At 36.9% G+C, this 19022-nt stretch overlaps 1 protein-coding gene across 13 annotated transcripts in view; it reads right to left on the reverse strand.

The window, feature by feature from the left end:
- ARHGEF7 (Rho guanine nucleotide exchange factor 7) overlaps nt 1-19022 on the reverse strand; it is a 116078-nt gene that overhangs the window by 16455 nt on the left and 80601 nt on the right. For all 13 annotated transcript variants that reach the window (XR_005981286.2, XR_012057449.1, XR_012057458.1 and 10 more), the window contains 9 exons: nt 17025-17163; nt 16102-16161; nt 14765-14911; nt 12857-12943; nt 9362-9440; nt 7851-7990; nt 7004-7228; nt 5884-5977; nt 2944-3033 (listed from right to left, as the gene is read on the reverse strand). Coding sequence is in view for 9 of the 13 variants with exons in the window: in XM_030280091.4 (XP_030135951.1) it covers nt 2944-3033; nt 5884-5977; nt 7004-7228; nt 7851-7990; nt 9362-9440; nt 12857-12943; nt 14765-14911; nt 16102-16161; nt 17025-17163 (1061 nt within the window). In the remaining 4 variants the exon portion in view is untranslated. The remainder of the gene's footprint in view (nt 1-2943; nt 3034-5883; nt 5978-7003; nt 7229-7850; nt 7991-9361; nt 9441-12856; nt 12944-14764; nt 14912-16101; nt 16162-17024; nt 17164-19022) is intronic.

The raw sequence follows: 19022 nt of genomic DNA on the forward strand, positions 1-19022 counted from the left end.
CACTCAGCACATAATGTTTGAACAGTTACAATACAATTTTGAAGTGGTTTTTAGGTTTCTAGGCAGTCTCAGTTGAGATTTTTGAGTAACAAAATATTGTTTGAAAGTAGGATTTTTTGAAGAGGAAGTCAAGTTATTTTGAAATACAGAGTCAGTTCTGGTCTGGGGAGGATTTGACTGGGCACAGAGCAGAAAACAAACACAGTAAGCCAGCATGATCCAGCACCAATGTGAAAAGCAACAGCCCCTTCCCCATCACACATCTGTACCTCATCCTTTCCCTCCCTTGCAATGACACAGTCTTTTGTACAGCTGCTTCATGAGCCAGGTCAGGAAACAGCTTCAGATGAAAAAATCTTTTTTAAGGTTAGTTTTTTCAAGCAGGTAATTTTCCCACCAGCTCACAACACAGCCAACAGAAGTGCTTGTGTCACCACTGTGAAGAGGAAAATGAAGGGGGAAAAAGAAAAGCAAAGGTTGTCATGCAGAGCAGGGCTGCTGATTACTAAATCAGCAGCAATATCTTGCACCCATTGAAGGAGACTGTCAAAGTACATTTTTTTTTCTGTGCCCATACACCTCGTTATTTGTTAAACCATGTGTCAAATTAACTCTCAGAAAAACATGGACAAGAGCCTAACAGTGACACAGCCTAGCCCATTCTGACCCCTCACACACCTCTGAGTCCACCCCCCCAGCTAAATACTTTGAGATCTCTAGGGTCATTGTTCAAACATAGTAAGGACAGTTCTTTAATTTTTCAAGGCCTGACAATATCCAAGGATTGAAGCCATGTAAGTGGCCATGTTATGAGCCACCATACACATGATATCGTAGAGGATTTTAAGTCTTCCTATGAAGCAGGAATGCAAAATAAGCTCAGTGTTCAAAAAGCACAAGAAAGTTAGACTCTGCTCTTTCATTTCCAACTACCTACACAAATTAAATCCCACTTTTTCCCACCCAAACAACTGATAAAAAGCTGCTCTGCTACCTCTAATACCACACTTGAGCAGTTTGCACTGGTGCCACAGCTCTGCTGTACTGACACTGCCAAAAGCAGCAGATTAAGGTGCAGTAAGGGAATTGCCCAGTGAGTGCTGTGAGGGACAGGCAGAATAACAACTGGGAGGTAAGAATGGAGTATGTAAAAAACCAGCATACTTCACAGATGGCAGACAACTCTCTCATTCTATTATTCTACATTGACTACTGCTCCAACAGAAGCAATTACAACTTTATTGGTTCTTTCCCCATTTCCAATTCCAGTTTACAAATGGACCTTCTGAAACGTAGCCTTACGTGACAACACTACACTTTCCAAACAAAGCAGCTGTGTGTCTAATCAATAAAAAAATTGTTTCTTGCTGCAATTAAGAGCAAATAAAAGCTGCTGACTTCTGATGTATGCAATGATACCCACAGCACTATGTATATTTCTTAAATATACATAGACAGGAAAAATAGGCAAGCAAAAACAACAATATCCACTTCATATCTGCACACACACACACTACTGTGCAAGTGCAAATGTTTTCCCAACCATTTCTTGTCACGTTATCCTTGGAAATAACAGATCACAGTTGAGGTGTTTAGATGGCAATCATCTAATTTGATTTTGTTTGGAACAACAGTATATCTTCAGAACTTTGAACTCATTAATTCCCTTTATCCAATTAAACACACTACTTTAATGACTGTAGGACTATAAAAAGATTAGTATTAATAAAAAAAGAGTAGTAGTTGATTTAATGATCTTGGAAATCTACGGTTTGTTAAGACAAAAATTAAAATTAAGACTTTTGTTGTTACTTGAGAAGTTTTTGCAGTCTAATATAGCTGCCGTATTCCCATTATAAGTTACATAGGAATACAAAGTAGCTGTGTTTTTTTCAAGGTGGCAATAGCATATAAACATTAGGAATTAGGAAAATTCAAGAACTAAGTCTGCAACTGTGTTTTGAGATTTCAACTTGGAAGCAAAACAGGCCTAGAGCACTATAGGCAGCAGTAGGAGTGATTAATATTGCAAAATTTAAATAGCTTTAGTGGACAAGAAGTTATGATGTCCAGTCTTCTAGTTCCAGCAAAACCAGCCAAGTACTTCAAATTCATTATACTGTGTTCCAAGGATCTCCAAATTAAATTTGTATTCAACAGTGCAAAAAGGAACAAACGCAACAGCATTTTCTCCTTCCTTGTGTAAATGGAACACATGCTGGTGGACTCCCCTGCTTTGAGCAATGTTTTACTTACAATACAGAGGAACTCCACATGGCAACCTTGATTTGGATTAAATGAAGTAGGACCCCAGAGGCACGTTACAGGTTTTCAATATGCTAGGTATTGATCTGAGAAACTAAAAATGGCTTTAGGCAACACACATCTGAGAACAATTTCTCCTGAAATTATGAGACGGGATTCAAATTTGTAATTAATACTAAAAACAACTAGTGGTAATAAAATTAAATAAATTTTATAGGTCTAGGTTACTTTTCCATGGACAAAGTCTTTGTTGAACAGAACACAACAAAAATACAGTCCTCCAAAATTACAATGATTTCTTCATTCCTCCTACTTACCAGCTTCTTGAAATTTATCTAAAAGCATACTGATTAGCTGTTATATTCAGTTCAGACACCTCTTAGTCATTGTTAAAGCTTTAGTACAATTTTAAACTACGACAAGTAGTTACATCTGGGTTTTTGTTGTTTTGGATTGTTTCAAAATACTGAAAAAATTATAATCTCTAACCATGGTCCTTGGCAACCAATACTTAAACACCCGGCATTGATGTTAAACCAGGAACAGGTTGTTATTATTATTTGCAGGTCCAGCTTGCTACTTGCAAAGGGTTGAGAATATACAGCACTCTCTTTTGCAAACAATCTTATTTGTGTTTTAGTTAGAAAGCACTGAAATGGGTAGAAATGGCTAACTTACTTGAATTTAATGTTTGACGTGTTTTGGCACTTGTGCAATATGCTTCTATGACTTTAAGAATTTGAGCATCTTCTTCTAAAGCAGCTGTACCTAGAATCAATGGGAAAAAACAGAATTTTAAACCATGGGCATGTTTCTTAATATAGAAAAGTCTTTGTGAATCAGTACAGTTCGGTTGAGTCCAAAGTTCAGCCTAATCAACCCTTTAAAATTATTTTAATCATACCATTTTAAAAATAAAACTTCAATGAACAAAAGTAACAGTTTAAAAAGACAAATACTATTTTGAAATGCTTAGAAATAATTCAATTCAGAGTAACCACCCACACAGTCAAGATATTTCCTGAGCATCTGATGTTGTACAGAATGTGTTTTGAAGTGTGAGGACAATCATTCTAAAGCAGTAATTTTACTGAAAACCCCTATATACTCAAGTTATTATATAATAACACACAATTCAATATGCATACTATTCCATTATTTAATCAAAGATAATCAAGAAACAGAATACTAATTCACAGAAAACATCTTGAAAACTTTTTTTGCATTTGTGTGAATATATATATGTGTGTTTGTGTATATATATATATATATATATATATATATATAAATAAAATCAAATTCACCCCTTTCAACAGCACACAATTGAAAATAGCACTCAGGATTAACAGCATCATTTCAGTCCAGCATGCAGAAGGGAAGACGCTGCTATCATGTACCTATATCTGTGAAAAGTGACTACCCTAAACTACTCAGACTTCAACACAGAAACAGCACTACTGAACAAATTTAACTATTCAAGCTTAACATGGCAACATTTTCCAAAGGTAAAGCTCCACAGCAAATCTCATTGGGTGACTCAGTAAAAATAGTGTCAAATTGTTCACTCACAATAGAGTGAACCTCTACCTCTACCATTATTAGTTGAGATTAAAGCAGAAGTTTCTGTGCAAGGAAAGACACAAGGAAATTTGTTGTTTTAAAAGCATTTTTCCTCCTTTCCCCTGTGAAATAGCTAGGTTTGAAAATGTCCTCCTACATGAATCTGAGCAGCCTTCAACATCAAAATAAAGTCGTATTGTCTGCCAGCCAAAGCATCCTGTTGGGTTTTGTAATTTATTATCACCAGAACAAAGCCAACTTTCCAAACATTTGTTGGGACAAATGCTAGCTACTGCAGAAATTATCTTGACCCAATATAATTTTCCTACAGCTTAAGAGATGCAGGAACTCCAAAGTATGGGTTATCCCTCTTTCAAGGCAGGAAAAATAATTGGATTTTGTAGTTATTTAGAATGCAGCACCATATAATTACAGTAGCAAGGCATTTACTTCTGAAATAGCATTTTGAAGGCAGTCACTTGAAACATCTCAGTTGTTTTGTCTGTTGAAATGCTAATTTGACACAGCAGTTCGCAAAACATAGCCCACAAATCCTCTGGATTCCTGAGAAGGGAAGTAACAAAACACAGACTTCTCTATCAATATGCTTTAAGTTCGATAGAAGTGGGAAACTTTTATAGCTCCACAAAAAAAGTTGAGAAAGTTGAAGGAACACTAACAGAAGCTTCTAATTACTGATTAGGGAAGATAAATACCAAGACCTGTAAGAAACGCTCTTTGACTAAAAGCTACCAAAAAATACCTTTCAATAAAAGTTATCAAATCAGGAGTAGAACAATGCGTTTGGAAGCTACAGACTCTTTCTTTCCCCCAAGTAAAAACCCTTAGCTTCTCCCATTGTGTTTTTTAACAATTGTTAAACCTGCAAGTTGACAGCTTCATCATTATCATTACAACTACTGAATCTGCATTCTCCGACATCTGAAATGATACTGTATTACACTGCTTTCAATTCTCCTAAACAGATGCCTTGCTGTAAGGACAAAACATCCTGAACTACAACATCCACCTGCACATCCAAGAACAGAGAACCATTCTACTCACTACCTTACCCTTTGCCATATGAAATTCACAGAATATTCAGAAGAACTAACACCTCAGACAAACCAAGAGCACCCTGCGTAAAAGCTTTTTCTCTCCAATCCTATATAAGCCTGTGAGAGACAACAGCCACAATAACACACTTCATGCACTGAACACTCATGGCACAGACTATCTTAAAAAGCCCATGATCAAAGGACAGACACAGAGAAGCAAAAGCTAGAGCAAAAATCTGTCCAGTAAAACACCCTGTCTTTTATTGACACAAGTAATCAGATTATTCATTGACACACATTTCTAAGGAAGAATTACAGCAACACTGATAAGTAAGTGAATACTGTGTTTGCTTGATTAACATTGATGCTCCCTCCACTTCAAGTTATCCCAATATCCAGATTTCAACCTCTCTCTTTCTGTATATTCTATCAGATCAGTGTTTTTCTTCAGATTTCAGGCAGCCTAAATATCTGCAATTTATTTAGATATAGACATGAGCAAATGACTTTATTTACAAGAGATAAGAGAATCCTAGAAGGATTGTGGAAGCAACTTGTCTTCAAATCAGCAGCAATAACCAGCTTTCCAGTACCCAGGACAACAGAGGCTCCTACCAAGATCAAGTAAAGAACACAGCTACAAAGTATTCTGCAAGAGTGGTTCAGCTTCTTCACCTTGTTGTTTACAGTACTAAAAGACAGGTTTACCTCACTGAACTTCCCCTAGCTCTCTAGTGAACCTCTCTTCCTTCTGTAAGAAACAGAAATAGGCACTTCACAAGCAGATATCCACTGTAGCAATCAGTAAAGCTCTACAAATGCCATCATAGCACAAGATGACTATAACAAATTATCCTCCGGAGATATCTACCCCTCTGCCCTGACATGAGAGAGGAAACCAGGTGACTTGCTTACACTGTACACCTAACTCTTACAGAATTTAAACTGATGTTAATTCAACCCTTTGTATTATGCAGATATTTGTTCAAGTCTCTCTTACTTTTTCTCAGTGCAAACTCTTCATCTGATGGCTTCCGCTCTGGCTTGCGTTTGGGAAGCAGCTTTTTCATGGTTTTAGGGCTTTTACTGAGATCCTGTATAGGAAAAATAAAAATTAAAGCTTCTAGACAGCATGTCAAGATTTTAACTTCTAAGATGCATACAGGAATTACTAACTAAAAAACTTTTAATGGCACCAAAATTCAATTTACTAGTATATTTTGCCATGTTCAATTCGCTTGAATTGGCTGATTTCCTCTCTACCCTTTCTCCAGCTACACACACAGCCAAGTATTTTATCTGTTCTATAAAGAGAATAAAACCTGCTGCAAAGGCATCCAGCCTGTTTGGGATCTAGAGTGAAGAGAAGAGGCAGGAATACCTTAACAGGTCTTTTTCCTGAACAGTTGAAGAGACAACCCATTTCACTTGTCTAGTGGGAAGCAAATAAAAAAGGACCTAACAAGGAAGCTTGGCAGGTACTATAGCTTTCAAAGCCAAAATTTGTGAAAGTTTAGGTCTGTTTTTACAGATGTCTACTGGAAATAAAACCAAAACCCAACACAACAAACAAATGAAAACCACAAAGAAACAACAAATCCAGCAGCAATTCTGCTCAAAATGTGGTCATAGTAATTTACAGGAACAATACTACGTTTCAAGTACAAAAGGAAGATCCTGCTCTACCTTTCACTTTAAGGATACAATACATCTTCTGTGAAAATACAGAACAAGAATGTAAAAAGGTGATTGAGCAGGACCTACCAAAGTTGATCAAGATAGGTTTTGGACATTATTGTATGTTAAACACTATAAAGATTATTGAAATTTTAATACATTGGAGAATTTAGTGGCCTACGCATGAAAGTATAAAAGGATTTCAAGTTAAATTACAAAATAAGCATATAGTACAGCCAAAGTGATACCACCAAACGGAAGAATCTCTTACAGCAGCTAAGTTTCAATACAAATATTGCACTGTGATCAAATCTCACTTTTCCCCTGTTGTTTACGAGATTTACAAAATTAAAGGAAAGTCACATACACACAGCCACCATAAAAAATTTACAGCTTCCTACTGAAGGCCTGCCCCACTCTTGTTTCTTGGCCGCTCAGCTCACCTCTTTATAGCACAGAGCAGCCGAAGGGCGCAGGGGAGGCGCGGGCCGCAGGCAGCTCAGGCTCCACGGCTTGGGCGTCTTGGGAGGTTCCAGCGGTCCCCAGTTGATTGTGGTATGTGGAGTCCCATGATGCGAGGGATGAGGGAGAGTGTGGTAGGCAGGAGTCAGTGGTATTGGCTTGCTGTCTGAATGCTTGCTGGAGGGAGTCACTGGGTGGGAAGGAAGCTGTCAAACATGATGGAAAAGGAAAGAAGGCATATTATCATAATGGAGACATAGTGTCTTCAAGGACTGGTGAAATAATCCACTTGCTATAGCATTTCTGTTTATTACAGCTGGCCTTCGAAAAATTTTACACTAAATTATTTTCTGAAAAAAGGAGCTTAAATTTTTTATTGTCTACCACATACAGAGTACAAACTAAAGATAGAACAGCCTTGCTCCCACTTCTCTCACCACTAAGGGTGGAGCTGAATTTAGAACCATTCATATCCAACAATTCAAATGCTGAACCCAAAAGAAATTACTGTTTTTCCACAGCCTGTCAAGTATCACCAATTACAACCTATTGTTTTAAGTATACTTGAAAAATGGTGAGGTATGCACTTGGTCAAAACAGAAAAAGTAATGATAATGAACTTTTTTTCACCCTATTTAACTGTTACACCTGGTTTTAAGCATTTTATTCTTTGTTCACACAATTAAAAACAGAATGATCTTTTTACTTATTAAACTACAATGACAAAATTCAGTTTTTGTTACTAATGGCTAAAAAACCAGTCTTTCCATGGTGTTATATTTGCTAGACAACCTAATTAGAACCTAATTCTGCTCATTCATTTCTTACCGTGTGAGATGGCACAGAGTGAGGTTTAATGGTGGGATTCCCAACAGTTGTGACTTTGGTTTGCTTCTGCAGGTGATCCACCCATTCATGCAAATCTTGTTGGTTGTTACAAGATACTAATATCCTTTCAATCATATTTCCTAGGTGATAGAAACCAGAAAGGCATAGGAAACGAAAAAATAACAGCTTAGTTGATCTAACATGATTTAAAAATACACATTTCCTATAACATTATGTCCTCTCAATACTAAGCAAACATTTAAATCATATTTTCAGCACAACAGCATCCCACTTTTCCAGGTTGTAATACACATGGCCTCCATGTATTTATTCTTAGTCTAGCACAGGTGTTCTTCTTCTTTCCCCATCTCTAATTAAGCACAACCTTAAATGACAAGAGTAGGAGACAGGCTCATCTACTAGCCTTATGCTTCTCCATCCTCCCCAGCAAAGCCAGCACATAGCCCAGAATGTCATTCTTGAGTCTGTATACTACAACACAGGAAAAGTTATAAAATAAGAGTTCAACAGTCTTCTCTCAGAAAAAGGCATAAAATGAAAGCTAAGGCAAAAGTCACTTGGGAATGTAATCTCAACCAAAGAAAACTCACTTTTGCACCATATAACCACTTAACACCATTTAACCCATCACATTCCCCTTGAGGTCAGCTTCATATCTATTACTGCAAAAACCTATTTTTTTTTCTCAATATAAACAATTTTCTTCCCCTGTGACTCATGACATTGATATCATACTTGAGACAGTCAAAATTAGTTTCTTTAAATGCAATCTGCTTGTATGAAGAACTGATCCAGGAAATTAATGAAGATACAAAACTCCACCATGGAGACCCTGCACTGTACTTTAAATTGTCTCAGGACATACATGATTAAATGAATGACTAAACAGATAGAAATTACCTATAAGCACAATGGCAATAATCATTAACATCAGAGATGCTAAAGAAGAATCTCGTTTTCTCAGAAAGAGGTGGAAAATTTCTAGAAGAAAACTCTTGCTCAAAGCTCTTCCAGAGCCTCTCAAATTCCTATTCTTTCAGTAAATAGTGTACTTGGAACTGCTTCATCACAAAAGGGCTTCTCCAAGGGCCACAGCTTCCATTCATTAAAATACGGAAATTCCAGGATGAATCCCATGCAAAGAGCTCCTTAACTGCTTAAGAGAAGCAGTAAAAAACAACCTTCAAGTGAGGCTCTGGGTAGCTGTGTTATAAAGTCTGTACAACCACAGGATGGCTGAGGCTCTAAGGGACCTCTGTAGGTCCCACCCCACAGTGCTCAAGCACAGACACCTGGGGCTGGTTGCCTGGAATCATGGCCAGGAAGATTTCCAGTACCTCTAAGGACAGCCATCTCTCCAGGCACCCTGTGCCAGTGCTTGGTCACCCTCACCATAGAAAAAATTTTTTCCTCTCTTCAGAATGAACATTTGATGTTTGAAACAGTGTATCCTGGAATAACTAGTAAATAAAAATATTAATGGGCAATACCTGATATTTCAAATGCATTTTTATGGTTTTCACTGTCTTCTAGCTTTGTAATAGTCATTCCTGTCATAGGCAGTTTTCCCTTAAAAAAAGATGGAAACATCAACATTAAATACAAAATACATAAAAGCATTACCACTTAAAGAAAATACTAACTTTAAGCTCTTAAAAAAGACATTCACAGTAAATTGACACATACACCCCAATGGGTTTAAAAACATTCAAAAATCCATACAAACATGTCACAATGGGAGTTTTTCATATGTCCAACTTCTGCAAATAACATTTGTCATGTCAGTAAGTCTAGATGATACCTATTCAGGCTACAAAATCCATACAAGTACAATAGTAATCATGCCTCAGTCTTGGATTCTTGAAACTGAGATCTTCAGGATCATATTACATGACTGGAGGCAACAGTGACTTCTTTGAGCACATTTGTTTGCAAACTGCCTTATTAGCTCCCAGAATAAGGTCTGTAGAACAAATAAATTTATAAAGGAGTATTTCACTAAACAAATGCTTGTTTTTACTTAATATTTACTAATAAATACTAGATTTATTTATCTAATAAATCCTCTACTAAATTCCCTCACAGAAATACTTTGAGCGGAAAAAAAAGAAGTGAACACCTTCAAAATTGTAAGTTTTCTTCAGAAGAACATACTAATTTTGCAGGAAATCCCATTTTAAACTCAGTCAAGCAGGAAAAAAAAAGTCCATTTAGGATAACTTTTTGACCCTTTAGAAACACAGAAGAATAAATAAAATTGAGTATTTGTGGGATGAAAGGCTTTACTGAAAATGAAACTTCAAGAAAAGTTCTTTAAGACATCCTGTATTCTCCTGCACAGAAACACTATTCAGCAAATATTGGCAAAAGCACAAATACTATGTACTGTGGAATTTTGGCTCCAACACAGCAAAAAGAATAAAAACAAACTCTATGTTTTCCTCTTTCCTAAAGACAGCAGAATGGACAAAGGTTTCTTAGAAGCTTGAAAATGAAAAATCACTTGGTATTCTGTAGGCACAGAGCATGCTCAGGCCCAAGATAGCAAAGAGAAAGGAGTTCTCTTGTGGCAGCTTCCCCACTGAAGGAAACATGGTGGCCATGTGCACCACATAATGAAGCTAAAATTTGCTCTTTTCCCTTTTTTCCTGTGTTTGCTGGTTCATGAATAACACAGCATAAAACCACAACAAGAGAGATGTGCAAGAACTGCTGACGCAGGTGGGGAGGCAATATAGGGGTACACTGGAGACAGAGATCACCTGAACCACATGGCAAGAAAAAGAACAAAGTCAGCAAAACAGAAAACTGAACTTGTGAATAATTTATATTTCCCTTCTTTTAACAAACAATCATGTAGCCCTCCTAAGAAGTATCCTCCTTGTGACTTCAGCTTATCCCTGCTAGAAGTTCTTCCCATTAGCTCCTGTGGTAGGTATCAGCACTATCAACCAGAAAATCCGAAGCCTGACAACAAGTGGGCTATTTAGAAATGCAGGATGATGCCTCCAATGGCATAATTTCCCTGAGAATGACTGGGAGAACTGCATCATCTTCTGCCCATATGCATCCCAGTTCTGAAATGTGAACCTCAGAAAAAACATCCAGGAGGCCCACATTATGCACTCTAAACATGGGCTCTGATCAACTGTCTCAGACACAAACAGTGATGAAATAATTTCACCTTGCTGTGAACATGTAGTCATTAAAATCTGGGACATTCTCAGCGCTGGGACTATCACACGTGAGGTTGTGAGGAAATTAAGAGTTTTGCTTTCAAGGGATGGCTGGAGAGTGAACACCAAAAAAAGGCTGTGGCCACTCTGAGTAGAAACTGAAGACAAATCACAGAAAAATGGCTTATTTATTTATTGAATAATGCTGTAGGGGATAAAGTGGGTGGAAAGAAGAAGAAATGCAAGTGAAAGGAGAGGAAAAATAAAGCTTTTTAAATGGACTGTTTAATTTCATGCTGCTTGTTAACATACTACATTTCCAGTCAGCTGCTTTGTAATCAGTAGAGAAGAATCTACCTCCATCAGAAATTCTGACTGTGCCACTTGGAACACAGAACTAACCTGCCTTTTCTACTATCTTTTTCCATCAACACTGGGATAATTAGAAGTGCCACAAAGTTAATAAACTTGACTGTCTAGTTGAACCAACTAATGCAGCAGCATTTCAGACAAATCAATCTACAATTGTGGCAGGTAAGGTACAAATCCAAACAAATTTTGGAATTTAATTGCTCTTAATTTAAAAAAAAAAATGAAGTTACATTTTTGTGACTCACTGTGGTTGATCACATGGGAACACTGAATGACCAACCTTCAGCATTCCTTTAAAGCAGGCAAATCACTGCTCAGAAGAAAGGAATGAGCTGTTCAACTGTCTGTTTTACAGAAGCATTTCTAGTTGGTGAAATCTCTGTCTCCTTTTAGAACTTTGTTGCAGTTTTTCCCCACCTTTTGGTATTTTACTGTGATGCCCCAAACCCACATGGCATTACGTGAACATTTACAAGAGTTTGGAAGTCATGGATTGCACATTTGCCTCTCGCAGGAGTCTTTGAAACTATATATTCAAGATGCAAGTGCTTTTGTGAAACACAGCCAGAGCTCCAGGACAGCCAAGACAAACGGCACCCCTGCCCTACAGGAGTTGTTCCACCTCTGGAACAGGTTTGTGGGACAGCAGCCACAGGTACTCAGCTAGGAAACTTGGGAGAGAACACAAAGACCCTGTCTACCAGCTGTGAGTAGAGGATTTGTGAAGTCAAACACCTAAGGTCCCCAGGGCCACCTTGTATGCATTCCAGGTGGTGTTACCCTGGGGAGCCCAAGGCTGGGGTCAGTGACTGTCACTCCATGCACTTGATCATTTCCCATAATTAGAGCATATCAAGTGTACATTTGGAGCATGCCTTCCATTTCAATTTCACCCAGATGGAATCTAGTCTGCGAGCCCCAAAACAATGTCTACTCTGACTCAGCGCTCATTAAACAGAAAAAACTAAAAGATGCATTTTTAAAGTGTGCCACTGATTCCAAGATAAAACACTAATGTGGATGCATCTAAACAAACTGATGGTAACAGCCTAATTCACACTAGTGAAAGCTTAAGGGGGCTGTGCAATCCTGCAAAGTCTCGAGCAGCAGTCAAAGAGCACTAACGAATCTACGCAGCAACACTGGTTTCCTACACAAACATAAAAAGCTACCAATACTGCCGCTCATCAGCTACTATTAACAAGGTAAAAAAAAACAATGTCTCCGTGGTGATAGTCACAGCTACAAAGAAAATCAAACCCTGGGCTTCTAGGCCAGAATTTCATAAGACAGATGACCACTTCTTATTGAAGAGATTACCTTTTATCTTTATAAATGCAAAAGTTTAATAATCAAACTAAGTTTCCTATGAAATATCATTTGGAAATAACACAACCCCCAACACATTTTTACACATATGTAAATATATTACTTTACCTGATAGATAAACCCACTCATTCTTGGGCTGGCAGACAACATTAGCAAAATGTTAGGGAAGAGAAGAAGATATCTTTCATTCTTTTCCTTGTTAGAAGAAGAAAATGAAAAAGTAAATACACCATCACAAGTCCCCTCTCTCATTTTTGTATTATTAAAAGCTATCAGCATTTTAACTGGATGATTACTCCACAAATATTTGCTCAGTGCAAAACTATTTTTCCATTGTATTTAGAAAACTTAAAAAAAAAAAAAGGAAATAAAAAAAGGAAATAAGAAGACAGAATTACTAATTTTCTATTTGAAAAATGCTACTAACACATGCCTATACTTTTTCTAGAAGATTACAGCCTTGTATTTTACAACAGGAATTTTACAGTCTGGGTGAAATACTGACCTTGCTTAATATGATAACAACTGTGTGGTCAATTTCAGTAAAACAAAAATTACACACTGGATGTATTTCTTCCTATAATTTAGATGGATACTGTTACAGTCATATCGAGACTGTGGTCTCTCAAATTGGAGATCAGATTTTTAAACACTGGATTATGCCCAGAAGTAGAAAAGCAAAGGACTAATTAGCATAGTCACAACAAAAGCACACAATACTTTGTTCTGGTTTTAATTTTCTGGTTACATGTATGGTTTCATCCATTGTGGTTTTGTTTTGGGGTATTTTTAAGGAAGGAGGATAAGTTTACTCTGAATCTACTGCTATAGACAACAAAAGGGAGAAGCATTAAATTGTAATATTTGAATGACAACGTAAGTGTATCAATGGACAAAGCCACCATCCTATTTCAAGCATCTTTGCAAAATTACAAGTCTTTAGCAGGTTTTAATGTTTTTAAGTAAACATTTGCAAATGTTTATATCATTTTTAGAAAGACAAAACCAAACCCAGTTGCTGTTGCACAAATGAAGCTGTCAAAAAGCTGCAGTGCTAAACAGAAACTTCTAGAAATCCATTACATTTGACATTTTACCTCATAATGAGAGTGGGGGATGGTGATTGGTTTTGCTGGCTTCAAAAAAGACATGACTGCAGAAGATGCACGACCAGCTCTACTGAATCTTACTTACTTTTAACACCTAACAAAATATCTGAGAGAAAAATATCAAGTGACTAACTTCTAAATACTCAGTTGCATAAACACTTTATGGATCTCTTTGTTCTAAGGGAGGAAATGGACTGAATGAGGTTGCAATTCAGAAGTCCTCATCAGATTCAAAGCTTCATTGATTTTTCAGGAGAACAACAAGCAATAAAAACATGTCAGCAACCTGTACAACATTGCCTTTCTGTTAGCACTTGCTTTTCAGATTATTTTAACATTAGTTCTGGTAGGACAAGTTTTTCTTTATGTTTTATTTGCTTCTTTGGTTAAAAAAAAATCACCCCACTTTGTCACTTGTAACTTTCTAATGTATCTTCTTATTCTGTTTCTCAAAGAGCATTTGGTACTCAAACTTGTATTTCAAAATTTACTACCTGAGCAATGTGCCCATAACAGCCAAAGAGTTTGTCTCAGACACCTTACAACATAAAACTTTAAACCTTTTGCTATTTAAAACACACTGTAATAACTGCTATGCACAATGATCCTGTAATATAACAACACATAGAAAATCCTGTTCAATTACACCCTCTGAAAAAAGCCCTGCAAAAATCATCGTACAACATTTATAACTGTTGTATTTAATCACTTTTCAGTAAGTTTTACAGAAGAGACTATACACCTCCAACGAATTTTATTTCAGGTTTTGTAAAAAATGCCTGAAACCAACACAGAAAGACTTTAGCTTACTATCTCTGAAGCACTCTCCTTCTTTCTTTTGTATAATGATTATAATGAATTTTATTCAAAATTGGAGGAGTGACAGTAAAGATGAGAAGGACATTACCTCACTTCCAGCACACTGAATCATGACTTGGGACATGTAAATCACATTGCCAAGTGTTTTGATGTCCTCTCCCTCCCAACAACGAATAGCTTCTGTCAGGATTTGCAGTTCAAGTTCTTTCCGTTTCCGTACTTCTTGACATTGTGCCTAACAAACATAGGGAAAAACAACATCTCCATAATCTCCACTAATTTGAAATGGCTTAAGGGTAAAAATACCACTACAGTTGTATTTACTGTTGCTGTGCTTGTAATACACAGAAGACAGAACCTTACTTGAAGCATTTTCATTTAGATGACTGCTACCAATATTTTTTATAAACTAGTTTTACTAAAATATTACGGCTTTTCAAAACATTGACTTCAATTACCATTCCAAATTCAGTTATAGCTCTGTTACTCAATTTTCTCCTTCCTTTATAATTCAAATTTTGGTATGACTAAGCAAAAATGGACATGGTCAGCAGAAAGAGTAACACAGCTGTCAGAAATAGATATCTATACAACAAAGCATCTTCTTTCAGTAAGCAGAGACATGCCACCTCTGCAAACCTGAGTATTTATAACCTTGTGTTCTTACTTTTATTAAGTAACTCCAACCTGTTCTACTTCTGTTTATTTGAATTTTTCTCAACAGAATTGTTTCCTCTTGCTTTTATAGCACCCAACAGGATGTAATCCACAAACCTCTTCTGAACACTGATAACACTAAATTTCTGATTTAAAAAATGCCAGATTATCATCAGTATACATTCCTAAAAGGAAGCAGAACACATTAACTTTCTTGTAGCCGTGACTGCATTAATCATTGCTTGTGGCTGCCGAGGCATACTTCTTCTGGTTTATTTTGGTTTGGTTTTTTTTCGTAAAGACAGTAGCAGACAGCTTATCTGCTCAAATTAGGCTTCCTGTTCCAATTATTACTAGAAGTTTTGTATCTTCTGAACGTCATTAGCACTTTTCTCTTAAATCCAACGCCATTCCCTGAGAAGGAATGCACACAGAGAAAAATCAGAACGTGCACTCATTTGTTGTAAAGAATCCCTTCTTCAGGACACTTGTCATGCAAGCACAAGTAGAAAGGGAGATGAAGTATGATGAGAGGGCAGACAAAGAGGTGCAGAATACTTTGCACAACTCTTATACCAATAGTCCACTTACTACAACTCCCCAGCAAATTACCATCCTTATCTCTGCCTATGTACAGCATTGATTTCCAGGCTTTTAAAAAGTTATTACACATTCATGAAAAAGCTTCACTTTTTTAAGCACTAGAGGAAGATGTAATTAGAAAGCATTCTACTTAAAATATATAACCTATTCTTTTATCACTCTTACAGAAAGATTTTTGAAGGCAGTCATGGATTTTTGAATATCTGGACGATCCGGATGATAATCCTAAAAAAAAAGAGAAAACATACATAAAACATTCAGTTCCAGCAAAATTAATTTTAAACATTGTTAGAGGCTTAACTAAAACCGAATAAGCAATTCTGTAAAATTGAAGTTGTAGACTGATCTAGTCTCTTCATGTCTTCCTTACATTAAACACTGGTGGGTCTGGCTTTAGTAAAATAGCAGTTATTTAGCACAATCCTAGTTATACTTAAAATAGAGCCAAATAAATTTTACAAGACCTAGTGGATAAGAGACTTTGAATTCCCAAGAAGAAAGTATTAACAGAGTAGGTGATTTCCTACAGCATATCTAGCATATAGCATGTTCTGCAGTCACTGGCTGACAAACTAATCTGTGTGACAAGACCTACACACTTTCTATTTATCTCTTTTTTTCCCACTCCAAACATATAACCTATAAAATGCAAAGGTTTGAATATGTCCTCAAACACCTCCTTGTCCTGTAAAGATCACTTTTGGACAGTGCTCACTAGAAGTCAGAGGGACTATTTTACCAATGTATTCGGCATACGGAGGTGAAAAGCAGCACTCCCTCTGTAAGATAAAGTGGCTTCAAGGAGTGTGCAGTAGACACATTCAATGTCAAGTCAACTAAAGACCCTGGTAAGACTATTCTAGGAATGATGATTAGCTTCTCTGAATAGTTTTACTTTAAATGTTTTTCTTTTACAGGAAGTTTTACTGCACTGACTTGTACATAAACCACTGCAGCCTGTAGTTTTAGAAGGCTGCCCGAAGAGCAAACAAATGCAATTTTGGGTCCCATCATGTTTGACATGTACCTTTAAAATAATTGTTGTCAAATCATCATTAAGCTGGAACATAAATGCTGATAAGATATACCTCCATGTGCCTTTCAAGTTCTTTGAGTAACGTGGGGTATTTATCCAGACGCATAAAAGGTTTGCTGAGGCCTGTGGTCAGTACAAGGATCCCAGGGCTGTTTGCACCTTTCATCTCCATGAATTCTCCTAGTTCCTCACTGCATACACAAGATATTTAAGCAAAATAAGATTACATTATCAAAACAAATAAATTACATTGGATACATGATTCAATCTTTCACCTGCAATGAAGTATGACAATAAAACAGGAGGCCAAATAAAAAATTGACTCAAGTATGACTTAAGTGCTATGACCAGTTTTAAACAAAATACAGGAACAAAGCCATGTGCAGATTTGGGACCCAACCAGGGAAAAACATACATAGGAACAAATCCACTCTTCTAGATACTAGATAACCAGTGTTTGAATATAACCAATGTTCAAAGACAGTTCCTAAATGTTGCACCATTCAAGCAACAATTACAGAATAAAGCTGTATTTTATTACTCAGCTCTTTATTCTAGTAAAATGACATATGACCTTAAAGGTAGTTTACGCAAGTAATACACAAGCAAGAGTCAAATGCTTCACATACAATTAAAAAATAGGTATTTTCATGGTGACAGGCACTAATAAGAAGGCAGAATATTTCAGAAGTTTTTTCTCTTGCACTTACATGTTTAATGACTTCATCTCACATCCAAAGGTGTTAATGCAAAAAAAGTTACCAACATTCATACAAATGGTAGAAATAATCACCATGCAGTCTGTTCTCTAATGAGCTAGGGTTTCATTAAGTGTGGACTTATACAATACACTTCTTTTCACAGCAAAGCCACTGTAAGAAATCCATTCTCTCCATGTATCATTAATTGCTACTTCCCCTCTCCAGATATTTTTTGGTTATTTGAATAATGCAGAACTGGCCCAGCCCCTCAACTTTTTAAACAACTCAGTTAAAACACCAGATCTGAGAATTTCAGCTCCCTTTGCTATCAAGAAAACAAAATAGCAACATCATCTGCTTACAATGCAGAGATTTTAGAGGACTATGGTGGAGGAGGACTAGCTTTTCACGAGTTTAAATCACCAAGAACAAAATGAGCCCTCTCCATTCAGAATGGAAGATACAGCAGCATCTGGGCTGATTGCCAGGTTTCATAAAATACAAGTTGCAAAAACCCACAGAATTCTAAAGGCAAAAATCTGTGTAAAAAAATACAGAAAGTCATTTCTTAAAAATGTAACATCTTACTGCATTCAAGACACACACACACACACACACACACTCCTCTCATTGCAGAACAAGGGACACTGATTATTCATGTCATTTGTCCAAATAGATGAATACAACAGAACAAGAACACAAACATGGTGCTTAGAGGCGTGGTTTAGTGGTAGACTTTGAAGTGCTGGGTTAACAGTTGGATTCTATTTTAGAAGTTCTTTTCAACCTAAATGATTCCACAGTTCTGTGAGCTGTGACCTTCCTATCCAATCAGTGTAAGTGCTCTACCCACCATCCCACTTGGATCATTCACCTCCCAGATACCAAAGTTTCCCCCAGGTCACAGAAAAGAAGATACTTTTCCATACAGTTTACTCCAACTTTACTTGTCTTCGGATTAGTTAATTGGAATTTACTTAAGCTACACCTTGTTTATGTATAGCCAGCACTGTTTCTGAATTGTCAGGTCCATCATCATTATACATCACCTCTTTCAAGAGCTTTCTGTCCCCACTCTAAGAAGGCCCAGGCTCTCCTCAGCGTATGTATTTGTGCCATTTCAGCTGCATTTAAGAGTAGAGAAAGAGGGTGAGGGGATTTCTCAACATCTACTGTGCATTTTAAAGATGCAAAGAGAAGAGCTGGGCACACTTGGGAAAGACCTTGCATCCCTATTAAGCAGGAATTATCAGCAACTCCAGGCCTTCTAAATCAGCGACATAAACAAGTTTTAGCCAAAATTAAAACATCTTGAAAACTTCCTACAATACCTTGCATGAAGGTTTATA

This window comes from Taeniopygia guttata, chromosome 1 (genome assembly GCF_048771995.1).
Source record: "Taeniopygia guttata chromosome 1, bTaeGut7.mat, whole genome shotgun sequence".
NCBI lineage: Eukaryota > Metazoa > Chordata > Aves > Passeriformes > Estrildidae > Taeniopygia > Taeniopygia guttata.